The sequence below is a fragment of the Tetrao urogallus genome (genome assembly GCF_951394365.1).
Source record: "Tetrao urogallus genome assembly, chromosome: 2".
Classification (NCBI taxonomy): Eukaryota; Metazoa; Chordata; class Aves; order Galliformes; family Phasianidae; genus Tetrao; species Tetrao urogallus.
The window spans coordinates 34,061,746-34,089,212 of record NC_136814.1 but is presented as its reverse complement, the minus strand read 5'-3'; the positions used below and the strand labels follow the sequence as shown (position 1 = coordinate 34,089,212).

The 27,467-nt window shown below is 42.9% G+C and overlaps 1 protein-coding gene across 2 annotated transcripts; it reads left to right on the top strand.

The window, feature by feature from the left end:
* Positions 1-13,794: 13,794 nt before the first annotated feature.
* COX20 (cytochrome c oxidase assembly factor COX20) lies at positions 13,795-16,804 on the top strand (the record flags this gene model as incomplete). Of its 2 annotated transcripts, none has more annotated exons than XM_079550548.1 (4): positions 13,795-13,839; positions 15,789-15,903; positions 16,043-16,126; positions 16,663-16,804. In XM_079550548.1, exons 2-4 carry the CDS (start codon positions 15,830-15,832, stop codon positions 16,802-16,804), a joined length of 300 nt encoding a protein of 99 aa, XP_079406674.1. In that variant the 5' UTR covers positions 13,795-13,839; positions 15,789-15,829. The 2 variants fall into 2 exon arrangements, with proteins under 2 accessions (XP_079406674.1, XP_079406675.1); XM_079550549.1 differs by having other exon boundaries at positions 13,801-13,839; positions 16,063-16,126.
* Between the last annotated feature and the right edge of the window lie 10,663 nt (positions 16,805-27,467).

The following is a 27,467-nucleotide window of genomic DNA, read 5'->3' as shown; positions in this document are numbered from 1 at the left end:
ACCCAAACTCCTGCCAGTCAACCAAAGCAGCCTGCCCTGGGGGAGGATTCCCAGGCCTTGGAGGATGCTCTCACCTCTGCAATTGTTCTCTTTAAGCTCCTCTGCCCTTCAACAGCCTTATGGTTTCCACACGCAGTAAGAGGTTTAAAAGCAGGATGACAGATGGCTTTGGCGGGCCTCTCATCTCTGCACTCTTCTGAGAAGCCTCACTTGGTTGCACTGTAGGTCAGGGTAGCTTTGGTTGTCCTAAAAATGCTAAAGTGGCCATGACAAACCAAACAGGGACAGTAGAAGGATGACCCGCTTTCAGCTTCCACAATCCAGCAGTTTTGGAGCTGTCTTTTGAAAGTGGCAGTGCCCTGTGCTAACCCATCCACAAGGACATCTTGCACTGCTCCAGGCAGGCCAGCCCACCATCCACCTTCTCTCCAATGTGTGGCGAGGCCTTTCTCGGTTTCCGTAGGAACCAGCTGCTGTGTGATACTATTACAAAAGATATGCTATAATACTAAAACTCACGGAAGTGCTTTGCTCCAAGAAAAAGGATTTTTCCATGCGTTTTCCTGCCCACAGTATAACACCACCTTCATAAACACCACAGGCGCCCAAGCCAAACCCCAGAAACAAGTGTGGCACTGCCAGCTCCAGGTAGGGTTTAGCAGGAGGAAGAGGAAGCAGAGCCAGAGCACTTCCAGGTTCTGAGAGCTCCTGGCAGGTGTGGGTCAGATCAGTACAAATGGCAGCACTGCTGCTGCTGCTGAAGGTGAAACCCACTGTTGGCACTACAGGTACTGGGAAAGTACAGACGCCAGGAAAATACAGAGGTGTTTTCAGGAGAGAAATGGCAGGGCTCAGTTTAGGTAGAACGGCTGGAGCTGGGGCTCATAACTGGTGTGTACTCCCCAGCTCTGCCACAGCAGCAGCAGCTGGAGCCATGAGAACTGTGCTTTTCCACGCAGCACTGTACCTGCGGGAAATCACTTCAGTGGAAGAACGACCTTCTTAATGGGTGATAATAAGGCAAATGAAAGGAAATATCTGGAAACAGAAGTTAGCGGGGTGAAGTTCATTTTTAGGGTGAGTTCTGATAAATTTTGTCAAAGTCACTCGAATATTGTACAAAAATGCAGTCAAGAATGCAGAAATACTGAAGGCAGCCAAGTCAAACACAAAGCATTTTTGTTCATTATGCAAACATTACAGCTGATCATGGCACTAATAAGTGTTCATTACTGAGAAGTTCCCATGTTCCCCAGTGCAGAGAAAGCCACATAATCTTGTAAATGAACAATTTTCTTCATTTCTTCTGTGAAATTCACTCAGAACAATTATAATGAATTAGTCCTGACCTCATTTGTGGAGAGACTCCCGTAGCAAAGCTCTACACAACTTGAGGAGATAAAGCTAGAAATCCTCGGAGTGCGATCCCTGCTCTATTGTAGGATGTTTTCCTTGTGCAGCGTTAAAGCACTGCTATGCAAGCCTCAGGAACATCAACACTAATCACTGCAGTTGTGCAACCGAAGTCATAAGGAAACATACAAAACAACAAATAAGCAATTAGATGCTAAATTAAGAAGCAGAATTTGGTGACTGACAATCCATCAACGGAGGAACAAAATCCCGTGGCAGACAGCTCTGGTACTTCATGGAAGAAAGACACAGCTCAGGAAATGCTGAGGTATGGTACAGATAGCAAAATGCCTCACGGTGCTTGATTTAAAATGTATGCTTAGATTATCAATGTCGTGATGGGAAACAACACAGTGGTCATTCCATAGATGAGGACAGCAAAAGAGTACATATAGAATGTATAAGCCACCAATTAAAACATACCGAGCTGTAGCTTGGTTCTTTGGATTCAAGATGATGGACAGTTAAGGCATGATTCAATTGCCTACATTCAATTGCATTGAGTCCCTTTTGGTTTAGCTCCTCAGACATAAGGTACTTTTCCAGCTGATTTACTATTGCCAAGGAAGCAAAGAAAATCACATATATGTGAAAGGAACTTGTTTGGCAAGGAAAAGATTTGCAGGATTGAGCAGGTTCCCTGTCATGTAGCTCTTCCGGGATGCCCACCTGAGTTTTCCTTCCAGCTCACATCAGAGGAAAGCAGCAGGAGACAGATCTGCTTTCAGAATATTCTTTACTTGGTCTTAAAAGACAGTTCAGAGAGTTGTATTGCCAAACTCTATGTCGAATTACCCATCTGCTTGACCAAAGTTGATGTAATCTTTTTAGATTTCAGCAAAGCTGCTGATATGATTTCTCACAGCAACCCTGGATGTACAGATTTTAAGTCCCAGATTTATTTGGAACACAATAGGTGTCTCTAAAATTTTACCTATAATAGGCATAACTTTATGTTCTTATAAGACATGGTAAAAGAACAGTCTCTAAAAAGAATGCCAGGCATTATGTCATTGCATTTAATTCCAATTGTGAAACAGTTCCCAAAACCTCACCAGTTTATTTATTAGATCTTCTCCAGAAAAAGTGGAGCTGTTGGAGTACATTTGGAGGAGTACCATTTAAGCATTTTATTTATATTTCAGTAACCATCAGCTCCTTGGTTATTAGGGGTTTTCCTAACATCAGTGTCACGTGTCAGCTACGCTTGTAAGTGAATATGAGTGAGAATAACTCACCAAAGCCAAAGCAGGTAATTGATGAACCCCTGCAGATTTTAGTTGAGAAAAGCACTAAATTTTGATGCTATCCACAAATGTGCTGCAACTTTTTTCCATTCATTTCACATTCATATGCAATTTTACTTTATAAAGAAAGACACATGGACTGATTTTAGCTAATTTTTAAAAGCAAACTGTTCAGAATCTTCAAGGTTATGTAAATGCTTTTTAAAACAGAATTGTTCATAGTTAGGATGACTAATTTCCTGGAAAGTTCCTGGAATTCATTTTAACATATATTCCTGAATATTTCACCAAAACAAAGAGCTCTCCAGAACCCTATAGCCTATCAGTAGCTTCAGATTGATTAAGGTTATTAATATTGGTTGTTTGGGGGGGCAGATGTTAGCATACAGACACTGTGAGTTTTGATAAATGCTAAAATACCATACAATCAATACACAACAGCATCATTAAATAAACCCTGTTTTTTTGTCCAGAAGGATAAGAAATTGTTATGTGGTTTCTATGTCAGCAAGAGGTCAACATATTTAAATGGCACTACGTTCTTGGGAAAGATAGGTCTGAAAGGGATTCCAAGATGCAATGCTGCACAGATTTCTGTCCTAACACAAAATCATTTATTCCAGCAGCTTGTCTCTACTGTCCTCGGGACCTCATGTGAGGGATACTTTTGCTCCATCCACAAGAAAATGCTTCCTATTGCCTTTATCAATCTGTCCTCAGCAGGAGGCTTGGAAACTAACAGATTCCTCATCCTCATCCCCATCTGTGTTCATTAGGAACCGCAAGTGAATAAATCAGTTAAAAATCTCTCAATCTGGAGAGCTCCTTAGACACAAAAAAAGCCTTTGCCCCTTAGGTAATATCCAGAAGGGGAACAGCAGTTTTTTCTCTCTTGCACTTTGCCTCATTGCTCTCACAGTAAAGGCTGGAAAAGTAAGGGGTGGAGCCGGTGGCTGCTGCTGCCTCGAAGGGGCTAGATGCTGATCTTCCATGGTTACGAGGTAACGCAATGATTCCAGGCTTAGTGGATCAGTTTGGAAATATTCAACTTGATCCCCTTTTTGAAAGCTCCCTCCTGCTTCAGAAACTATTTCTGTCCACCCACCCAAGGCGTTATATTTTTGTCTAGCTACATGCTGGACATTTTGTCCAGAAAAATACTGTGCAAAACAGTGTCCAAAGTTTGGGATACTAAACTAAACTTTCGAATCTAAACTAAACTTTTGAATCTAAAAAGATTAGGTCAGCTGGCTTCCCTTGGCCAAGCAGATGGGTAACCTTGTTGTAAGAGGAAATTAAGACCACAGAGTTTACCCCTGTGAATCCGTGTTAGCTGTAACCAACGACTGCATTGTCTTTTGGGTGTTTTACAATAACTCTCCATAATTCTGCCAGGACTGATGTGAGACTGACAGGCCTGTTTTGAGCAGGGTATTCTTTCTTACCTTTCCTGAAAACAGGAACAATGTTTGCTAGCTTTCAGGTGACTAGGATCTCTACAGATTGCCAAGGCTGTTGAAAAATAATTGAGAGATGTCCCACAGTGACATCAGTCAGCTCTCTGAGTACCCTGGGATGAATCCCATTGTGTCCCAGACCTATATACATCCAACTGGAGCCACAAATTCTGCACAAGTTCAGGGCTGGCTGGGAATCTACTGTTACTGCATTCACAGTTCTCCAGCTCAGGGATTCAAAGGTCCCACAGCCTGTCATCAGTGTTGAAGACAGTGTTGAAGACACTTCTCTGCTTTGTCTGTGTCCCTGTCTGTGAGGCGATCATCTTCATAAGGAACAGACCAGAGTTACCACCTCTGGTCCTTCTTTTACTTTGGACATGCCTACAATTAGGTTGGAAAAACCAGAACTCTGAGTAACACTAGTTTTTTAATAGTCATGAAAAGTCTTTCAACAAAAAAAAAAAAGAAAAAAAAGAAAAAAAAAAAGAGAGATTTAAGATAAAGTGCTGTATCACAACAATCACCTCGATCAACTAATTTAAAGTACCCTCGCAAGAGCTAAAGAAATGTAAAAAGGAAATTATGAAATATACATGCCACTCCAAGGAGCAAGGATGAGAGGGAATCAGATGGTACTCACACTATTATTCAGTATTACGCTGTTGTAAACCCAAGCTAGCACTCTGAAGGATCATTCATCAAAATAAGCACTCTCTTCCCTTCCTCATCTAAGAAATGGCCCTTCTTTCCTCTCTGAAGCACGAGATTAGATGAGGTAAGCTGTGCAGCTTTCTGCCAACACAGACTTCTCCAGAACTGGAAGAATAACTCACCATCACCAGCTGCCTCTGATTGATGTTTAGGCCATTTTAGCTTCAGTGGACCAGAAAAACTAATCTATTAAATGTAAGTTATATCCAACTTTCTAAGAATTTTAAACAGTTTATAAGCAAAGTAACGAAGTGATGTTTAGTTTCTACTCTTGTTCCTGCAGAAGTACCTGAGAAAGCATCAGTTCAACATACTGGAAAAATACAACTATCAGCATAAAGTAAAAGAGTGCTCTGCACAGCTTCGTAATCACAGAATGCCCATGCCCAAGAGCTCTGCAACTGAATTCACTAAACAGCTGGCGATCTCACCGATGAGAATAATGGCATGGGTGAGGACAAACCCACCATTAATGTTAGTAAGACTCCAAGGGCTTCTCCAGCAGCATGGCTAAATAGGACATGCACACAAATCCCACCAGTCCCTCAGGAACAACTGCCCCGGAACCCCAGACAGCTCCAGCTGCCCTACCATTTCCCAGACCTCAGAATACCAACAGCCTCTGCCACCAGCCATCTCACATCAGGTGCTCTGTAAGCTCATAGAGATGAGTGCTTTTCGCCCAGCACCTGAGGCTAGGAAACCAATGTTCTCCAAAATTAAAATATGACAGGAGGTCACAGCCCTTGGTAGGCAGTCACCAACAGGCTGACCTAGCCAGGTCACAGTGTGACAACAGAAAGAAAGCAAAATCATTTGCTGGGTTGAAAAGCACTGGAAGTATTTAATCTCTGAGCTTTCTCAGAAAGCAGCAGAAAATTCACCACATAGAGAAATATTTACATGCTAGATCCCACAGCCTGCAGGCAGCACACGACCCTGGACAGCTAGTAATGCAACCTCACAAGATGGTAAACTTTTAAGCCTTATTCCATGATTTTTAGTGATATTTTTCATGAGTTGATTGTGAGTAGCTCGAGAGCGGACCACATAGAACGGAATGCTGTGGGGTGGAGGGCACAGTGCAGCACTGATTCTGCCTCTTGCACCTGCCACACACACGCAGTCAAATCAAAACCTGCGTGCATAACACATCACATGCATTTGTGGTTTTGGTGAGTAAAACACAGTGGTTGCTGATAATAATAATTCAGTTCAACTACTTGTGTGTGTACCTGTGGCACGCCGGTGATGGCTGGGAAAAACATGCAGTGAATTATCACTGCAGCGTAAATCAAGAACATTTACGTGCTGAAGCTTTAAAAACTGATGTTTGCAGATTGTCATCAAAGCTATGAATTTCATAAAGTTCAAGGGACTGAATTGTCACCATTTCCAGCAGGTTTTTTTTTTAAAGTATGGATGCCAATTATGGGAACATTTATTTCCTTTTCTGAAGTAAGGTGTCTTAGGGTAAAATGCTAAAGATTTTATGACCTGCAACACGAAACCAAATCATTTATGGAATCAAAATGAAAATTTGTGCCAGAACATGAAGAGGAAAAATGGTTCACAGGGTTGCAAATGCATGGGGATATTCAACTTACAGAAAAATGTGATCACGTTGCTCTACTAGATTTTCATAAGAGAAAGATATCCCTCTCTTCATAACCACACCTTATTCCTGTCATGCAAGTAATTGTATATTGCAAATTGCAAATAAATGTATTACTTGCACTTGTCTTGCAAGTAATACATGCAGTTGTGAAAAACTGTTCAAGGATGAAGCACAGGACAAGTAAAATTTCATCAAACATCTCTGATGAACACCTTTAGAATTCACTAAGAATTGCAGCCATTGCCACTGAACCAGGTATTAGTTATTGTTATTAGTGTTATTATATTAGTGTTATTATATATTAGTTGTTATTGTATTAGTTTCACAGAAAAAAAAAAAGAAAAAAAAAAAGGTCAAATATCCCACCAGTATTATGTTTTCATTGCTCTCTTTTTTTATGGTTTATCAAAAAATAGAAAAGTTTTGTGACTTACATACATTGACTATATTATATATTTGATATGCGGCCCAAGACAACTCCTCTTCATTCAGGATCTCTTGGATGCAGCTGTCTTAAGAGTATGCTCTGTTAGTTCCAATGGAACAAAGCACTTGGCATCTGGCAGGCTGCAAGAGGACACTCGTGTCACCGAGCAAGGTGGGGAAATGTCAGTGAAACTTACTCTGGAACCAAAAAATCTTGGATGGATGGATGGATGGATGGAGATACAATGAGATGTACCTGACACATCACTTATTTTTCTTCCTTTTTATACATTGCATCATTTCTGGATATCTTTCCCAGTTGTCTGAGTGTCTACTTTGATATACTCTGCTCCTCAGAAACTCTACTCCTCTTTCCCTGCACAGTGGTAATGGTATACCTACTTTAACAGCACACTGCATGCAGAACACAGCAGCACAGCAGCTCTTGAACAATGCACTCCTCTCTTACCCTTCACTTCAGTGATACCATTATATTCTAGTGCTGCCTGTGTTAAAAATGAACCAGTTGTGAAGACCTTAGCATATTAATGCAGTAAGAACATTCTTTCCCTTCCCTGAGATTTAATCTCAGCTAAAACTAAAGAGCAATGGTAATAAAAAAGCTACTTTAGCCAGTGCTGGATATACACGGAAAAGCATAAGGACAGGAGAAACACACAGTAATACTTCTTCACAATACCTTTGCAACCTCCAGGTGTGGGAATTCTTAAGCCTGAGAGGCCATCTGAGTATTTAGCAGCCCTCAATAGATTTTTTTTTCTCTCTGAACTTTGCAGTAATTTTTAAATAACTATAAGTTTCTTACTGGCTCTTCAGCTTGTTCAGAATTTTCAGAAATCACATCCCAGAAGAAACAATTATAGAAATACCTTATTAGATCTAGCTTTCTTTATTCCCTGATGAGTTAATAAAGATTAAACCCGACACATTCGTATGACACAGAACACAAGGCTTAGTGTTCATGATAATCCCCCCCCCTCACGCTGCTCATGAGGGAAACCTCTGGACACCCCTCTATAACAATAAAATTAGAATGCTTCTGGGAATCTTTGGCAGAAATACAAGTGGCAACACTCTGATCTGTGAGACCTGACTATAGGATGTTCGTAGGTTTAGAACCATAGTAAAATACAGTTTTTAATGAAAAAGACTGTGATTTCACTTGTAGAAATTCAACATACAAAAAACCCATGTGCCAAAAAGTCATGACCAAAATATGGCAGATTTATAAAATAATAATTCATTTTCTGCAAATTGATCTGTAATTGGGACGAGTAATCTAAAGCCTATTAGAGTACCTATCTAATAATTTAATTACTTATCTAATTTCAATCTGATTACAATTAGGAAACTGACTGTCAAGGGAACCTGAGAGGATCCTTCTCTATGGAACACTTAGATAAACAGCTTAAGACAGACAAGAAAAGACAGCATAACTAAAGTATATTTGGGTGAAAGGAATGGATGAGCAAATCTTCCAGGTTCCCTTCCACACTCCTGTTTCTATAACCCTAAGATCACTAGGTCAGTATTATTCAGATTTGTCTCAGAAGAAACAGACATCTCCATGAATTCAATTTCAGAAAACACATTCTACACGTTACAAAGTTGCAACTTAAAAAAATAATGGACCAACCCCTCCCCTCCCCCCCCCCCCCCCCCAAAGAAATATTACCATTATCAGCTTGGAGTGGATTATAATGACATACAAGAAAGCTTAGTGTCTTTCTATTTATCACTAATACATTCAAGGAAAATGCTTTATAGATAAAATAGAATATAGTTTCATCACATAAAAAATGTCAATTAATTAGGAAAATGTCAGTTCTGTTTTCAGTCAGATAGATCCAAAAATCCAGTTGCTACTAAGAAGTCAGGAAATTCTAGATGTAACTCTACCTTCAGCAGTTTAACTGAAATTATAGTTATTAAGATTTTATATAAGCCTTTTTTTTAATAGAAGCTCTTCATTCTTTTTAAATCAGGTGTTTGAATAAGATATGATCTATCTTCTAGATAAATCTAATGATTTAGAGATTTGGCAGAAGAAATAAAGCCATAGAAGCCTGTCCTCATTTCCTTGGTAGTAAGAGGAGTGTGTTGAACTAACAACTCTTACATATTGTGGCTAAAAAGATCATTTGTATGGGTAGCTAGGAATAACTTAGGCAAAGTTATCCTACAGAAAACATCAGCAAAGCCAGTCCAGAATAAAACTGTCTTGCAGCTGAAAATTTTCATGAGCACTAATGCTGGGGAAAACGAAAGAAAAAAAAAAAAAGGTAATTTGTTTTATTTAATTACAGTGTTGTTCCTGACTGCCTTGGCAGCAGAAGTAGCCACACGTGCTTTGTGATTGCCCAATTCTCCTCAACTCTGCTCCCACAGGTGTGGTTGCTCTGACAAAACCTGCTAGATGGTATCTTTACAACCATCATAGCAAACACCACCACAGACCTACCAAAACACAGTGCCAAAATTCCTACACACCTGCATCCCATAATATGATGACTTCCTCCTGAAGGACAAACACCCTCATGAAAACTGGGGACATGAGTGGAATAACCACACTCTTCCTGACTTTTGGCAATGTAGGACCTGTTGCTTTCATGGTGTATGAATTGACACCTGGTCACCATAGGCAATTGCCTTCTGTTTAAGAAGCTCCAGGTTGACCATGAAGACAGATAAAATGTCCAGATAAAATTGTTTCAAGGCATGCTGGCCTGCTACCTAACAACACCTGTGACAGAACAACTTCAGGCACTCAAGCTACATCTGCACTGCTCTCAAAAGAGCAAACATGCGCCTCCCCTCATGACCAGTGGTGATGAGACTAAGTAGGGTCTGACCATTCAAGAAAGCACTCAGCATGATGAAGGAAATAAGCATGGAAGAAGTCAACAAGACAGATTCCTGGTTGCACTGTATGACAGGAGTACTTTTTGTCCACTGCTCTATATGCAGTAAGTGGTGGCCAGTTTGCCACTGCTAAAATGACAAGAGTCTTGTGTGGCCTGGTCTTTATGTACAGAGGTGAGGGATAATGAGCCAGAACCAGGATGGTTGCCAAAGACCAACCCAAACCACTAAAACTGATCCAAAGCACTCCCAAGCTAGGAATTCCAAGGACGAGTGGGCAGATTTCCAGCTTAACAACAAAGGGTGCTATGAATTTTTGATCAACTAATGAAAATATAGGTTGCACAAATGTAGGAAAAGCTCAAATTTCTAGGAGTGAGTGTTAGTCAGCATGCTATTATGGATAAAACTGAGCATGCATGGGCATCAAAGAATAATGTCCGTAAGGAAAAGTATCTTTCCATATCAGCCACGTCTTTAAGGAAAGAAAACCAAAGCAGCAATTCCAAATGCATGCATGATGCATGGCTTCCAGAAATGGCATACTGTTGCTACCAGTGGAGGAAGGCTGGTATGCCAATGCTCTTGCTCTGCCTCCCTCCCTGTAGGACTCACTTGCAGGGTACAAGGGCAGATACTCTGGGTTGTGCCTCTGCTGGGTCAGTGCTATCAAGTGCTTAGGAGAAGCTCAGTGCTGCCCTTGCAGCAGATCATTCTGGCAAAGTAGAGGGCATATTTCATCAGCTTTCACATTTCCTGTACCCTATAAATGCAACTACTGCATGCCTGCACTCTGCTCATTTGTTGTCACTGCAAGTAAATAATGCTGCGTGCTTTGCCAAGTATTGGTCTGGTAATACTGAATCAAGCTTGACTCATTTCACATTTACCCCAGACATGATGTAAACTGCTCAAAACAGTAATAAAGTTCTTCATACTTTGGATACTTTGAATTCATCAGAATTGACTGAAATTGTAACAAAAAATATTTATGGTCTAGTAAAAATAGGATTTTAACAGCCAATTTTATCAACTAGCAGATTCAGTCACTAGAATAAATTTTATTTTAAAAATGGCTTATTTTTATATGAACCCAGGATGAGAAAAGAAGCTCCCTCTTCCAGTCTCTAAAACAAGTCAGGAGAAAAGAAGCAGGTCTGAAGCACTGCCCTCCTTAAGGGTCTGAGGACAATGTCCTGCTTCACCACACACCCTGAGTTGCCAGGTCAAAACAGACAAGAAAGGAAAGTGAACCACACATGCGATGCTGTTTGTAAGCGTCACATCAGCAGCCCCTCCACTTTCAAGCTAAAGAGGCTCCATTTCACACATCCTCACCGATCTCAAGCAATGCCAAGCAGCCCTCTTTCTACTTGTAATTCCACAAAGGACAACAGTTACTAATCGTAGGATGACTTCTAAAACAGAAGAAGCAGAGCTATGATATGCAGCAGTATGGCAGAGCAAAGACGAAGCATCAAACGGAGAGCAAAGAGCTTGAATTTTATTGCCAGTGGGTATTTCAGTGTAAGGTATGTTGTTAGGAAAAGAGGTATATTTGCTTCTTCTCTGCCTGTTCTTGACTATCAGACAGAGGATGTTCTATTTGTGTACTCTAGTCTATAGTACATTCATTCCAAATCCAATTTTCTGTTTTAAAGCCAAAAAATCAGATTTTTTCATTCATCTCCTTCAAAATATTAACTTGTGCAGGCCAGGCCAAGTAATCAGCAATAAAAGCAGTGCCTTCAATGCTGTGGCCCTGTTAATTTCAGATGCATTAGCATACTCGTGTGAATTTTTACTATATGCTTCAGTGCTTGTAGCTGTGTAATAACATGCAATTATATGTGTTTCTTAAACCAACTAAGATAAAAACATATATTACAACTTTGAAGAAGAGGTTATGCCAATTATTTTGTTTTCCACATTTTATTATAATAATTATCCTATGTTTGTACATATATAAATTACATTAAAGATAAAAAGATATTAACAACTCACCGTTCTGGCAAGATTTACTTGTCCTTTTAAAACTGTAGATGTATTGGATCTGTTCGTTCCATGATTTCTGAGCATGATCTCGTGGCTACAGAGATAATAAAACAATTATAGACTTGGGACCAGTGGAAAGGATTGAGACCTGTTTCTGATCTATCAATCAAAGGTTTCAAGCAGTCTACGCGAATGTAGAACAGCACTTTTCAACAAGTTATATATAAATTCATTCTGTGTGAAAGGATCCTGAATCCTGAAAACATAATGCTCAAATAAACCTGAATTCCACTGAGTGCAAAAGTCCATTCTATTCAACATAAAGAACAAAATACACCCAAAAATATTATAAAAGACCTGAAGATATCTAACTCCACTGAGGAAAGTAATGTATTTCAAAACACACTACTTATTTTAAATGAAAGCGCAGTATTTCACATCTTTCATCCTTGTTTTACTTTGTAGCTGAGATATAAAAAGCCCTAAACTGACCCTAGGGGATGGTTCACTACTTAGGAGGTAGGAACCTGTATCAGTACCTGTTTGCTGATACACTAAGATTTGGAGCTGTTGGAGCTGGCCCAGAGGAGGGCCACAGAGATGATCAGAGGGCTGGAGCACCTCTCTTTATGATAGGCTGAGATGGTCTTGTTCAGCCCCCAAAAAATGAAGGCTCCTGGAAGACCTTATTGTGGCCTTCCAGTACTTCAAGGAGCTTATAAATAAGAGAGAAATCAACTTTTTACACAGGCAGTAAGTCACAGGGCAATGGGGGAATCGCTCAAAGCTATTTGAGGGGAGATTTAGGCTAGATGTTATGTAGAAGTTGTTTACTCAGAGGGCAGAGAGCTGATGGCACAGCTGCCCTGAGAAGCTGTGGCTGCTGAAGCACTCGAGGACAGGTTGGATGGCACCCTGGGCAGCCTGAGCTGATGAGGGGCAGCCCTGCCCATGGCAGGGTGTTGGGGTGAGTGGGCTTTTGAGATCCCTTCGAACCCAAACCATTCTATGACTCTACGATTCTACAATTTACCTTTTCAGATCTTGCCACAGGTAAAATTATACATCTGAGGCATTATTTCTAGCAGGCTAACTTGATTTACCCCCACTTTGCATTACTCGTGTGATTTAGTTGTAAACGAGCAAAACGAGCCCTCTTTCAAAAGCATATACTGCAACAATTCATCCTGGTCTTCCCCAATCTACCATTTCCCGATGTCCTCCAGCACTGCGTTACCGCCCTGGCCGGCACCCTCAGCCCGCTCCAGCTGCCGGCTATGGCAGAGGTACAGGCAGCCTGATCCACCTCCACCTCCCCCTCGGCGCTCCGGAGCGTTTGCCACGTTTCCTCTCGCTCCTCAGCCCTGCTCTGCTCCTTCGGCCGCTGGACGGCGGGGGGCCTATACTCGAGGATTTATGGTACAGCAAAGGCAGGGGGAGGCACGAGGAGCCGCGTCACTCTCCCTCTACATAAAGGACCGACAGCACAAGGGAGTCGGCGCAGGGCCGCTAAAGGGTTGCGTGTGTGCTCGTCCCGTCCCAAACACCAACAAAAAGCGAGCGGCCCGCTAAGGGCGGGCGGTACACGGCACCGCCAAACAGCACAGCTCTGGTAGCAGCTTAGGTCAGCGGCGGGGCAGCTCCAGGAAGCGCTAGCAGCGAGAATGGGCCGCCCTGCGCGTGGCGGGGACGGGACGTTTCGGGGTGTGGGTCCCTCAGCCGCCGGCCGCACCGGGCGGAGGTGCGCCGTAGGGAAGGTCGGGCCGGACGCCAGCGCCGCGCTCGCTCACTTCCCTCTGCGCGCCCGCGTGCCCCCGCCCTCTAGGTGCGAGCACGCGCGCGCGCCCCCTGCTCCGTGACCCATTTCACCGAACAAAGGATTTTGCTGGAATCTCAGCGCTAGACCTAAAATGGCGCCGGCGCTCTCGCCCGCCCCCGCTCCCTGCGCGGGCACCATAGAGACGCGGCGGCTAGAGCGGCCGCTCTTCGTGCCTGCTCTACACGGCCCCAGCCCGCTCTCGGTGGTGCGCGGCCGGCGCGGCGCTGTCGCAGCATGGCGGGCGAGGGCGACTCTGAGCCGGAGAAGGTAATGGAAAGCGGCGGGTGTTCTTCGCCTCGCTCAGCTCCGCTGCCGGCTCTCGGCTGAGGCGTGCCCCGGGTTTGAGTGCTGAGGAAGCGGTTGCTGAGCGGGACGTGGAGAGCGGTCACTGCGCTGTGATCAGAGCGGGGATCAGGGCAGAGGGGAGGCTGAATGGAACCGGGTTAGGAAGGACTGCGTAGTTTTGGGGGGATTGTTTTGTTGTTGTTGGTTGGTTGGGTTTTTTGTTGTTGTTCTTTTTTTTTTTTGGTTGTCTGTTTTTTTGCCTGCTCTTCTGTCGAGCCTTCTCCTTTTGGGGAAGCTGCCATGCCGCTCGAGCTTTGTGTCCCCAGCAGTTAGCAGTGGCTGGAGCCGCAGCGGATGATTTCAGTAGGGCAACAGGTGAAGGACTATTTTAAAAGGGTGCCTCATGCAGCACAGATGTAGCACCGTACCTTCGTAGCCAACAACAGAAGTGTATCGGATGACCTCTTCCATAAGGGAGTGCTTGAAATTATTCATTAGCAGATTAGACCGATATAGACCAAATCCTTTCTGTCTCACTTATACGCAGGGATTACGTTCAGCGGCTGGGTGGTTGTCCACAGAGGGCACAGGCACAGTTAATGGTGGGGATTCCCTTACCCGCCCACAAATCCAGCTGCTGGCACATGCTTGTATCCTTGTTAGCACAGCCATGCTGTGTCACACTGATGCAGACCTCCTTCCAGAGCTGCCGGCCTTTCCCATGAGGCTTTCTACAGCGTTCCATCTTCAAAATCTAACAGATGAATGAGAAAAAAAGCAGATTTATTCTAGTTAATAGAATCATAGAATGGTTTGGGTTGAAAGGGATCCTTGAGATGATCTAGTTCCAACCCCCTTGCTATAAGTTGCACCAGACCAGGTTGCTCAGAGCCCCATCCAGCCTGGCCTTGCATGCTTCCAGGGAGGGAACATCTGCAACCTCTTTGGGCAACCTGTTCATGTACCTTAGTTCTGACCGTGTTGCTTGGAAGCCTGTATAGAGGTAGTTTCATAATTCCAGGTTTTATGCACATGTGAGGATGTCTATTGGGTGAGAGATACAAGTGGTATTCAAATTAGGAGACTTAGAATGTGCTGGAGCCAATGTAGGCATCTGTGAAATTAAAAATGGATTTGTCAGTTCACAGTTGTGTTTATGAATGCCACATGGAATTGCCATTTGAAGGTTAAATAGAAAATTGGCATATAAAAACCAGTGTAGGTTATAACTGGAAAGAGCGTATGGCTTAATTTGAGTAATTTTTATCAGTAGGTTCATTTAAGAACCTATGCATGGTATACAGAAGAATTTACCTGAACAGCCTGTGCCTATACATAGGATTAGGATAAGAATGGTGCTTTTATTCAGATAAGATCCTCTGGTATCTGCATCTTTTCCGGTAATTTCTTTCCGTTTTTTTTTTAATCTACTTTTAAACACATTTACTTTTTCACTTATTAAAATGACACAGCATAACCTTACCTAGTTGGTTGTGATCTTACCTGTCTGTCCTGATGTAAGTTGGTTTTGGACAGAACTGGGTTCCTATGGGTTTTCTCCCTTCCATTTCTAAGGGAGGGAATATAAAGGAAGAAATGAAGTAGTTCTTTTATAATCTTCAATAGGAATGATAGATCACCAGGCTTATACAAAATGATGTACAAAATGAACAAATGATAAATCAATTGCTGACTCTTTCCTAACAATTCTTGATGGAGCTGTGCATGTTCACCTTTTGCTCAAATACAAATTGTTTCTGTTCAAATATAAATAGATCCTTGGAAGCAAGGAATCCTCCAGTGTTTATTGTTGACTGCTGAGTCAGTTTCAGTGTGAAACTGGCATGGTAGAAGTTTACCAAAGTCATTTTTTCATTGAAATATTAATTTGTGCTTTTTTTTTTTTTTTTTTTTTTTTTTCCTCCTTATAGTCCTTCAAACTCCTAGGATTTCTTGATGTTAAAAATGTCCCATGTGCACGAGAATCAGTGCTGTATGGCTCTCTGGGATCTTTAGTTGTGGGCCTTGGACACTTTTTAGCAACTAGTAAGTACACCTTCTGTATCTTCTCATGTGTTGATTCTTAAAGATAAATTCATTCATTTTTTCTGTTAGACTTTATGAATAATGGGAAGTCACCCATTATTCTAATTTTAATGAAATCTAATACTCTAATTTTTTTTAGCATTTTTGTCTTTGTTTCAGGTAGAGTAAGAAGATCTTGTGACTTTGCAGTCGGTGGCTTTATTTGCACAATGTTAGGATACTGGTATGTAAAATGCTCCTTGAATTTTGGCAGACCTTTGGCTGCTTTGTACAATGCAATCCTTCTGTGACCTTACCCACTGTTTTTGAAACACAAAAAATAACCTACCTAGCAAAGTATCCTCTTTTTTCTTTCCCAGACTTTTTTTTTTTTTTTTTTTTTTTTTAAAGGGAAAAAAAGTCCATGTCTTTGAATTCTTATTTCTGTATCAGAAGGAAAACAAACAGAAAACAACTGGTTTTTCTTCTGCCCTGGGAAGGCAGCATACTAAATTTTTGTGAGGTTAAGGTCCAAATTGTAAAACGGAGAATTTTCCATTGGAATTGTATATTGTATGTTCTCCTTCTCAATGGCTGAGTAATGTTTGCCTTAAAGAAATATCAGGTACCTTGGTATTTTCTTTAAGCGTTATTTAATGATGATGTCTGCCAATATTGTGTATGGTTTCAACTTTTCAGCTGGCTGAATAACACTGATTTGATACTGTCATACACATTAAAAAGGAGTGAATCCCATTTTCTGTTTGTCTCTCTTTCTAGGTTTTACTGCAGGTACAATTTAGCCCAACAGAGGATTCGGCAAAGAATGCTTAAAGAAGGAATGAGAAACAAAATGTTATTTGAAGGCAGTTCTTTTGATCCAGAAAAAAACCAAACTGGCAATGAAAGAAGCAATTCGTAGTCCTACTATAGGGGAGTCTGTATATGTGGTGTAATACAGCATCGAGAAAAGGTGGTCCAAAAATGGCAGTGTGCCCTGTAAGTATGTCAGATAACTGAAACTAATAAATCGTGCTGGTTTTCCTAGAAGATTTAAGTAAGAAATCCAGAGTGAATCTGTTAAATCTGTATATAAGCCTTTCTTTGTTTCATGTATGTACATATGTGACTATGTTCACAGTTAGCAATGACCTCCTTGTTTTTGACTTGTTAAACATTTGGCAATTGACGCTGTGTTGCACAGTCTCAGAGAATTAATGACAACATTTGGGGGCTGCTTTAACTTACAAACAAAGCAAAGTTGTCATTTCATCTCGCTTAAATGCAGGGTGTTTTCATCAGCTGTTCTGAGTAAATGCATCTTGTAGTAGCTGCTGCTAAGTGTAGCACTTGGAAAATGGGAATATTTAAACAGTAGGTGAGTGCTTTGCTTGTGCAAAGTGGAAGTTATCAGTAGCTTCTGTAACTTCAAAGAATTTATAGAGGCTGTGAAGCTGAGTTTCCATCTTTGTTCCATCTCTGCAAAATTAAGAATAAAAACACTTCAGGAGGAATTGCGCCTATTTATGTAACTTTTTAACTTCACTGAAGATTTTTAAGACATTTCGGTACAGTTGGTAGAACAACAGTTGATGTAATTTATAAGTGGTGATGGTTCATCTAAAAAGGCACACTATTAGTGTATGTCACCATAGATGTTCAGTTAAAAGAAATATAGGCATATACTTTCATAGAAAGTATCTTATTTGTCTTATTTGAAAATAGTGTTAGCTCTAATTGCGTACTGACAAGAATATGGATGGTGGTGTAGTATGCCTCTGCATGCTTCCGCCTATATAGTGAAGAGCGTATTTAGGGTTTCCACAAACTGTCTTATAGTATATTACGTTATAAACATTTCTGGTCTGAAGGCATTAATTGAGCAAAAACAGTCCTTTCTCTCTACCCTGGGCTTAGTTTGAGAGAGTTTGTGACTCAGGTTGGTGGGTGTGGGGATGTCCAGCTGTAAGCAGCAACATGGCTCTATTAATTTGGAAGTATACGTCAAAGCACTAAACCAACATGCTGCTAATACAAAGACAGTTCAACTTTTACACTTTATGGATTTGCCTCGTACAAGACGAAAACAAATCTTCATTCTTTACCATTTCTATTTGTACCCTGTTCCTCTTGTTTCTTCTGGAGGAAGTGAAAGAATGAAGATAAGTTTTATGGAGAACTTTCAGTTCAGAAATTGATATTAAAAAAACCCCCAGAGACCTGGAGTTATCACAACGAAACATTACCTTCACCAGAGAATTCAACCTTGGAATTTGACTCACATTTAGCTCTAATTCACAGGACAAAAATGTTACTCCTAATTTTGTGCTGCAAGGGGAAAGGTGCTCCTTCTCTTTGGATCGGGTAGGAATTGTTGCCTCAAAGCCCCTGGAGTGACTATAGGAAACTGAGCGAGTACTTAGCGCACACTCCTATTTTAATACATGGTTGAGTTCTTTCCTATCTGACGTAAGAAAAGGAACTGCAACCTAAGCAGGGATCTTCTTGCTGTGAGGTCACAATTCAGCTGGGGAGGTCAGAAGACAAAAATGTCTGGATTAAAGTTTAATCTTCGGCAAAAATCAGTTGTTGAGAAAGAAGAGAATGCGGTTTTGTGCTGACAGGAAAGAAGGTAGCATGCATGTAAGGGCATCTTTTAAAATGATTAATTGCTGTGACCACGATGAGGAGCAAACAGCAGGATTAGATTATCTCCAGTATTATTTGGCTCTTGTTTTGTGCTACTGTAGTTACAACTACTACCTCTGGCTGCTTAGCTGCAGTATTAGTAATTCTGGCCAATAACTGTTGAATTCTACATAGATTTATCTGCATTGCTTAGATCACCAGCGTAATGCTACTTCACTGTACAATATATAAAATGAGTGTGTTTCACACAAATGTTAGCAGAAACAGTGGAATAAGTGGTAATATGCAACAGTCTGGCCGATGTGTTTGAGTTTCATTATTTAAAGCTGGGGTAAAATGGAGCTCATAAAAAGTTGGAGCCTTTGCTGAATGGAGATGGGGGGTAGAAAAGGAAGCTGAGAAGGATTTAGCTGATGTGAAAGGGAGGGGTCTGCAACAGCAGGGAAGGAATGCACTGAGAGTTAACCATGCACAAAGTCTCCCTACTTCAAGCCAATCTAAAGTGCCATCAAAGTACATAAATGGGCCTGTGGCATTTTCAGTTCCTGCATGCCTTACTCACTGTGCTGCTTGTGCTACTGACGCTCTTGGTGTTCACCAGCCCTCTTCCAGCAGGATTGCATTCAGAGCTCCTGGCAGCGACAGGAGCACACCACACAAGGGGTCATACCCTCCAAGCCTTCCAGGAAGGAGTCAAGGCAACAGGCAGAAATATGGCAATCTAAGTAAGGTGAATTGCCAGCTCTGCAATAGAGTTGTGCGTGATCAGATTGCCTCTACTCTCCAGCACCCTTCTCTATAGCAGAGGTAATGCTTTAGCCACCAAAAATTGTGAAAGATTCAAAAGCCAAGAATTAAGATGTTTTAGTTGACAACAGAGGCAATTACAACTGTCATCCCAAAGTTGTCAATTACAGCTTTACCCAAGCAGACTTTTAGGAGATGATGGCTTTGATTTCTCCGTTCACTTTGCAGATTTCCAGGCTGTTTTTTTTTTGTTACCACCCAACCCAAGACCTAGAGCACTGTGAAGGAAAGGTCACTTGGTGTCATTAATAAATGACTCTGGCTTTTGGTAGGATGACTTTTTCAAGGGGATAACAATGAAGCGTTAGTGAGCTCCCAAGTGAAAGAATTACCCCAGCTCAGTACATTAATTCCCATGCTTCTCTCATACCTGTATGCTGTAGCTTATGTCAGGAGCTCAGTGATTACTAATGAAAGTTTGAAGCAGATACAGTAAAATCACCTTGGAAAACTAATCAAAACAAGGTTTTACAGTTCAGAAGATGAAAATGATGAGCTTCTGATTTATTTTTTTTTTTTAATCTGAACAAAGAACTAATAAGTCAGAAGTGGAGCTGAGTTTAGTTAATACAACTCAGGGCCTTGGAATATACATCATTCTTAAACTGAAAACATTACACTAAGCTTAAACCTTCAAGCTGGGGCAGGTAGATAAAGACAGAGCTTTGGATGAGGTGATCCTGCAAGTAAATTGCAGACTGATGGCTAGCAAAACCCTGGCTAAGACTGTTCTTAGCAATGATTTCCAATGATCAGTTCCTCAGAAAAGGAGATAATCTGCTCAGGCACCCTAAAGAAATCTGCAACTACTGATGATTACTGCTTTTCTTATGGCATGTTCATCCAACACTTAAAGCTGTTGAGGGTCACCTTGCAGCAGTCTTGGGAGACTGTGACAGAACTTGTTTTACTTGGTTTCTTAGTGCTGATATTGACTAACAGTGTTCTTTGGTAATCTTCTAGTCAGACTCACCAAGAGCTCAGCCCTTTCTTTCTAAACTTCAGAATGTGCCTTTGAACCACTACCATAAAGGGCTTCATACCCCTGCTGACATGCACAACGGTCCTCTTAACCCAAAAACCCATTCACTATTTCTAGTCATCAATTTCTACGTCACCATCCTCCCACTGGGAACACCGTGCTTCCTCTAGCATGCCTCTATCACCTGTGCAAGCATTCTTGAGACCTCCATCTAACATTGTCGATGATGCAGTGAGTCTTCTTCTTCAGGGTCCGCCTGATACAAGGAAAAAGGAATCCTCGCATTCTCTATGTGGCAGACACCATGCTCTTGATAGCCTAATCAAGACTGAGCATTTCGATGTGTTTGCTTCTCTGTGGCTGTGTCCATAAGCACACCTGAGTCCATGCCTCCAGTCCCTGAGAACTGCAAGGCTATGGCATGCAACAAATGACAGATTGCGTTGCATGCTCTTGGTGTGGTGGCAAAACTGACAGAATGCAGGAGAGTTCCATTACCAGTACATCAGCAATGTCTTCCATCTAACAGGCATTGCCAATGGGGTGCATACTAGCTGGAACTCAGAAGACACAGCCGCTGTTTGGGGAGAGACCATTTGCACCCTTCCCCCACCAGCCTTTCAGTTGCTTTCAGTAGTGTGATTTTCACGTTTTGTTTTGGAACAAGATAGTGATGCTTGTATTCAATGTCACGTAGTGTACTTTCCAAGGCAGTAACTAGATATAAAAGCAAGCTAATTCCTGAAAACTTTTCGTTTGCTTCAATGGTCTGCTGAAAGAAACTCTTGGAATCTATCATTTCCCTTTCATGGCCGTTTCTTTAAAAAAAAATAGAAAAGCAGTGGCAGGCTGCCAAGCCATGGAGCCACATAAATATCCCAGGGCTGAGCCAAGCTGCTGCTGAAGCAATAGTAGCAGCCCCTGCCTGAGGAATGTCCGGGAGCTGCCAGAGACTTTGCAGTCTGTCCGCCTCCTGTTCCTACCACATGGCCTCCACGCCTGGCTCCACCACTAGCAGGTCACAGGTTTTCCTCGGTCCCTCAGCGTCCAGCAGACCTGAGTGCGAGTGCCAGGTTACCGTCACCCGCTTCACCTCACTGCTTTGGAGAAAGTGGCTGCTGTGGCAGCCAGGTATCACAGTGAGCCCTTCGGCTCTCGCACTGAAATCCCGCCTTGTGATCCTCTGAGATCCTCCCCTTCCCTGTGAACAGGCAATTTCCTGCAAAGACTGTGCCTGAAAGAATGCCTTCTGGAGCCCAAATGCATTTTGTAACGTTTAACTGTTACAGTCTTTGATATGTAAGTACCAAAATAGTTTTTATTGCTCTTTCGTAGCCTCTTCCTCTGAGGTCTCCCAGAGCAGAGAAAATACACAAGACATTTAACTCGCACATGTCTAATATTTATTTCTTAGATCCTCGACTTAGTATTTAATGACTTAATGAATGCAAATTACTGCTAATATTATTATTATTACAGGAAAGCTGCTTATACAAGAGTGTACAACAGAGGCTGCTGGGTACAGCAGCCCTGCTGTATGGATAGTGCTTAACGTGGATGCCAAGTTGGATATGGGCAGTGTTCTTGTTGCAAACAGGGCAGATCACAGGCTGGGTTATGTCAGGAAGCAGGTGGCCAACAAATCAAGGAGCTGCATCAAAAGAGGAGGGGGCCAGCAAGGGTGAGAGAGATCAATGTCCTCATCTACTCTGCCCTTGTAAGGCCCCATCTGGGGTACTGCATCCAGGTCTGAGGCCCCAGCACAAGAAAGATAGAGCTGTTAGAGCAGATCCAGAGGTTGCCATGAAGATGATGAGAGGGCTGGAGCACCTCTCCCTCCTACAAAGAAAGACTGAAGGAGCTGGGCTTGTTCAGCCTGGAGAAGGTCCGAAGGAGACCTCATTGCGGCATTCCAGAACTTGAAGGGAAATTATAAAAAGGAGGGGGACCAGCTTTTTACACGGTCTGATAGTGATAGGATAAGGCGGAATGGCTTGAAGCTAAAAGAGGAAAGATTCAGGTTAGGTGTTAGGAAGAAACTGTTTACTCAGAGAGTGGTGAGGCGCTGGCACTGCTGCCCAGATAAGCTGTGGGTGCCCCATTCCTGGAGGCATACAGGGCCAGGTTGGACGGGGCCCTGGGCAGCCTGAGTTGGTGGGGGGCAGCCCTGCCCACAGCAGCGGGTTGGGGCTGGGTGGGCTTAGAGATCCAAGCCAAAGCATTCTGTGATTCTATGATTATCTCGCAGTGCATGATGCTGTGTGCAATATTGCTGTCCATTTCGGGGCCTCCTGATCGATGAGGTTGTTGAAAGTGTGGGATTAGTCTGAGGAGGAACAGACTATGGAGTGATCTAGTAACTGCCCAGAATTATTGGTAGGGCAGTCACACCCCTCTTGGTAGTGGCAGATGATGTAGCAGGGGCTTCAGGCCAGGCAATAGGATGAACATATTTACTAAGGGTAGCACAGGATGTGAATGGGTTGCTTAGACAGGTTGTGTGGTCTCTGTCCTTGGAGGTTTTCAAGATTCTGCTAGATGAAGCCCCATCTGCCTTGACTGAGTACTGCTACCTGTGCAGCTTCAATGGATGGATGGACAGCATCTCTAGAGGGCTCTTGTGAACATGTTTTGCAACTCAAGAGAAACCACAAAGCCTGAGGCAGCACAGGGGACCACTCACCCAAAGAATGCCCAGTTCTATTTCAGAGAATCAAATCCTCAGAGGCCCCAGGCTGTGCTGGAGGCCCCAGGACCCCGTGGATGTGCTGACAGCAGCAGGGACCACACAGCAGAGCAGACAAACGTGCGCAGTGCAGATCGGGCTTTGGTTATGTAGCTCCACCATTCACACCCTGCATGAGCTGCTGTGTGTGACCCCACCTCAGCTAACTCAACGATTTTCCAGTCTGTTTTTTTTTCTCAGCATGATGTGAACGAGCTGCAAGTCGCTCAGAAAAAATATTGCAAGTCCTACTAATTACCTCTCCCCCTCCTCTTTTACTACCTTCTTACCACAAAGGCAAAAGTCCTTTTATAACACAAGAGCTTATCTTATCAACTTCACTCACCAGCCCCGCAGAGCTGAAAGTTCAGTGCGGCCCAAATGCAAGTCCAGCCTGCGACATAAGTGACATACAGGAAGGCTGGAAGAAAAGAAAACCTTATCTTCCTGTGTCTCTCACCTTGTATGCAATTAGTAGTACTTCAAGCACGTGATTACAACTAAGGACTTCTTTCTGGGAGTTTTTGGTACTGCTGAACCTTCTTACTTTTGACTTGTCTCAGGCATCCACAGTGTTTCAGAGCTAGCACTCTACACTGCTCCCCCAAGCACACATCTCCACACATCCAGTAAGAGTTTTTGTTAGAACTTAGGGGAAACTGTAAGCAAAGAGCTTTAGAAGTGCTAATGTGGGCTAATGCAACGTCAACTAAGGCCAGGTACAGATCAGAAAAGAAAGACCTGCTTTTGTATCCTATGTCAGTGGTGTCCCAGTGAGGGCCTGAGGGTCTGATCCACCATCACTGTTTGGTGTAAAACGCATCTTCCCTGGACTACCATGTCATAATATTTTTTTATTTGTGAAAATTGTTTCTATTTCAGTAACTTAGCACCTAAGTGATTCTGCAGATCAAAGATTATCTACTGAAGCAGGAAACGGAACAAAAACCTGCTGTAAGGTAGCTTGTGTGCAAGGACAGAAAGCAGCAGCGTGAATGACTGCATTACAGGTTTCCTGCACTTGCCTTTGTTTGTTCCCTCTTGGAGTTTACAATGTGTTAAGCATTTAGCAGCTATCTTTTTAAGCTGCTTCTGAGTTTATGCAGCAGTTCACTGATGGCTGAAACTTCCTGCCACTCCCAGCACTGGCAGAAAGGCAAATGAAGGCGGGAGTCACACACAGTCCGATACTGGCCAGGCCCTGCTTTCCTGGCTGCCTCCTGCAGCCTCCAGCACTGGGTGCAGGTTTGGATGCCACAGGATAAGAAGGACGTAAAACTATGAGAGTGTGTCCAAAGGAGGGGCTACGAAGATGTAAGGTCTGTAGGGCATGGCGTGTGAGGAACAGCTGAGGCCCTTGGGTTTGTTCAACCCAGAGCAGAGGAGCTCAGTGGAGGCCTGACAGCGGCTGCAGCTCCTCACAGGGAGCGGAGGGGCAGCGCTGAGCTCTGCTCTGTGTGACAGCGGCAGGGCCCGAGGGAACGGCATGGAGCTGTCAGGGGGGAGGCAGTGGGGGTTAGGGACAGGGCTGCATCAGAGCACGGTGGGCACGGCCCCGAGTCCCAGAATTTAAGACACATTTGGACAGTAGTCTCAGTTATGCAATCGGGTTGTCCCGCATCTGTCACCACCCTCTGCGGCATTTCAGGGCCAAAGCAGTGCAAGCTGCATCACTGTGTGTGCGCGTGCACTTTTTTGCTTGTGAGAGTCTCAGATGTGGCTGTGGAATATCTGTGCAAGTCCTTCAGTACCTCCATCTGTAATTCAGCTGAACAGCTCAGGGCTCAGCCTGCAGCTGCACTTTCACAAAGGACTGGCCTAGTTTTCCAAAGGGTCATGGAGAAGGAAACCTCCACATTGTAAAAGATGACTTCATCAGCTGTTTCAATTCAAAACATAGTGTCATAGAAGGACATTTTAAAAAACAGCAGTCTGTGGTGTCTAAAAACACCAATACTTTTTTTAATCTCAGTGGCATGGACTGTACACAGCACTGCCAGAATTCTGGTTTAGTTCATTCCACCATCAGAAAAAATGGGGCAGTGTTGAGGGATAACAGCAATTTTGGAATGTTTTAGCCAATTAGAAATTATTCTGCCATAGGCACCAGGCACGTATGCTCCACCACACGGAGACCCCACTGCCCCTCACTGCCCAGTACTCCCTAGGCAGTCCAGCACACGAGCAGGGGGCTCCTTGCAGCAGGGTCCGGCACTGAGGGCAGGGCTCTCATAAGGAAATCCAGAGAGTAAGCTAGAATCTGACATCCCACAGGTAAGGGCCCATCCTCAGGTTACCTGAGAATGCTTCGGTGCCAGGCTTGAGGTACTTGCGGAGCCCCAAGGACACAGCCTTGTGCCAATAGCAGGGCATGAGGGGAGTGCCTGTGTTACCCTGTGTGTCATAGCGACTGCTGTGCGCAGAGGCTCAAAGACAACACAAGTATTTGTTGGCTTTGCTTTCCGAAGGGAAGCTTTCTGCCTAGCATCCTGCACAGCCTCGTACACACAGCTCCACAGTAGAGCATCCAGCAGCCATATCTGCAGCAGCAGCGAGATGTGAGCAGACCTCAGGCCGGGCTGCAGGACACAGGCAGAAGCACAGCCCTGCTGCTGAGGCCCACACAGACAGCATCCACCATGCTGCTGTCATGGAGCCATAGCCCAGACACTCCAGGTTTGGGCTGCATTACAAGGAGGCCACATCCTCACCACCCTCCTGCCACGGTGTTATATGCCACAAGCAGTGTGCTACACCCCTGCCAGCACCACGCTGCTGGAACACAGGCACCTCTCCTCCTGTAAACAAGTCCTTATAAGCTGTGAAGTTACTCAATATAACAGATGGTTCAGCCCTCCCATGCTGACAACATGCAGCTGTGCTTTCTTTGCACTGATGCTACTAAGTTACCAGACCTTTTCAGGGAAATAAATGGAAATTGAAGTTTTTTGAAAGAGTAGTGATGTTCTAGGTAAACAAATTATTTTCACGTAAAAATAAATCTCCCTTTTAGCAATAACTACTGCTAAGATAAACCAAAGGAAGTTTTCCCTTGTGGATGAACCCAGGCTGAACAAGGCCTCACACAAGTGAAGGTCTCCTCTGCCACAAGCAAGGCAAGTATTTAGACTCACATATCACATTTCTGAACTAACTGTACCTCAATGGTACTTATGGCAGAAGCTTTAGGTTTCTGTACCTGAAAACACACAGCAGTTAGCGCTGAGTACCTTAAGGCAACATTCCTCATCTAGGAGTATTTTCAGTTGAAATGTACTCCTATTTCAATTGTAAGCCACTTAAAGCCCTTCCTCTCCACTGTGGCATTAACACCGCATGTTGAACAGAAGAAAACAGCCCAGACTTTTGCATTAAAATACAAACTTTACAAGCACATAGTAAGTGTAGGCTCTTATATTTCAGTTTAAGACTATATAATTTTATAGAGTACCAAAATAAGCAAAGGATCAGCACTCCATACAAAGAGTTAGGTTCTTAGGAGGAAGGTAGAAGGGAGATGGAATTTAATTACACTAAGATTTTCTTTGCAAGTCTGAAGAAAATTCCATTTCAGCAAAAACAGAGTTGGGTTTATACTTCTCGTATTTCTAGTTCATTAAATAATGTTTCTTTAAAGACAACTTACATTGTTCTTGTTCAAAGTAAAGGGATGATTTAAAGCAGTATTAACAAGGAGGTGGTGCTGTTAATGTTTAATGTCAATATGCAATGTCATCTGCTATAAAGGCTAGAAGAGCAACACAACTTTATCATTACTTTCAAGGACTATTAGAAATTGACTAACATTTGAGGAAAGTTTCAAGCACACTACACTGCCTCTAGGTCTATGCCGCTGCTGGTAAGCCTCTGCAGTCTGTACACTGCTAACAGGAACTCGGCACGCAAATCCCAACTCCCAGCTGCTGGCAGCAATGTTTTCACATGTACACTGTCAGGCCAACTTAGAACAGTTATGTTTCTTCCCTGACTCATGGCATTAAGATGCAGTAAGTTATTAGCTAACATTATCACTACAGTTTTACAAAAGCATAGGTCTGAACAAAACAGCAGTTAAAGCGCTCTGTTTGACTCCAGGATTAATTCTGTGACAACTTGCCTTCTCTATTCCCTGCGGTTTCCTCCTCTACTCCTTCCCTAGTTTCTATTTTACAATAAATAGATTAAGTGGATTTACATGATGCAAGTGAAACTCAGAAGTCTTCTGCCCTACACATGTAACCATTAAGCTGTGAGATTATACACGTGATACACCTCTAACAGAGCAACCACTGGTTTAGATTATTAAAGAGAAACTTTTTTAAAGAAACACAAGTATTTCAGCATGTACAAAGTAATGAGTTCAGAACTGTCCAACATTGTCACTTCCATACATTCTCTTCCTCTTTATAGCCTTAAAGGGAT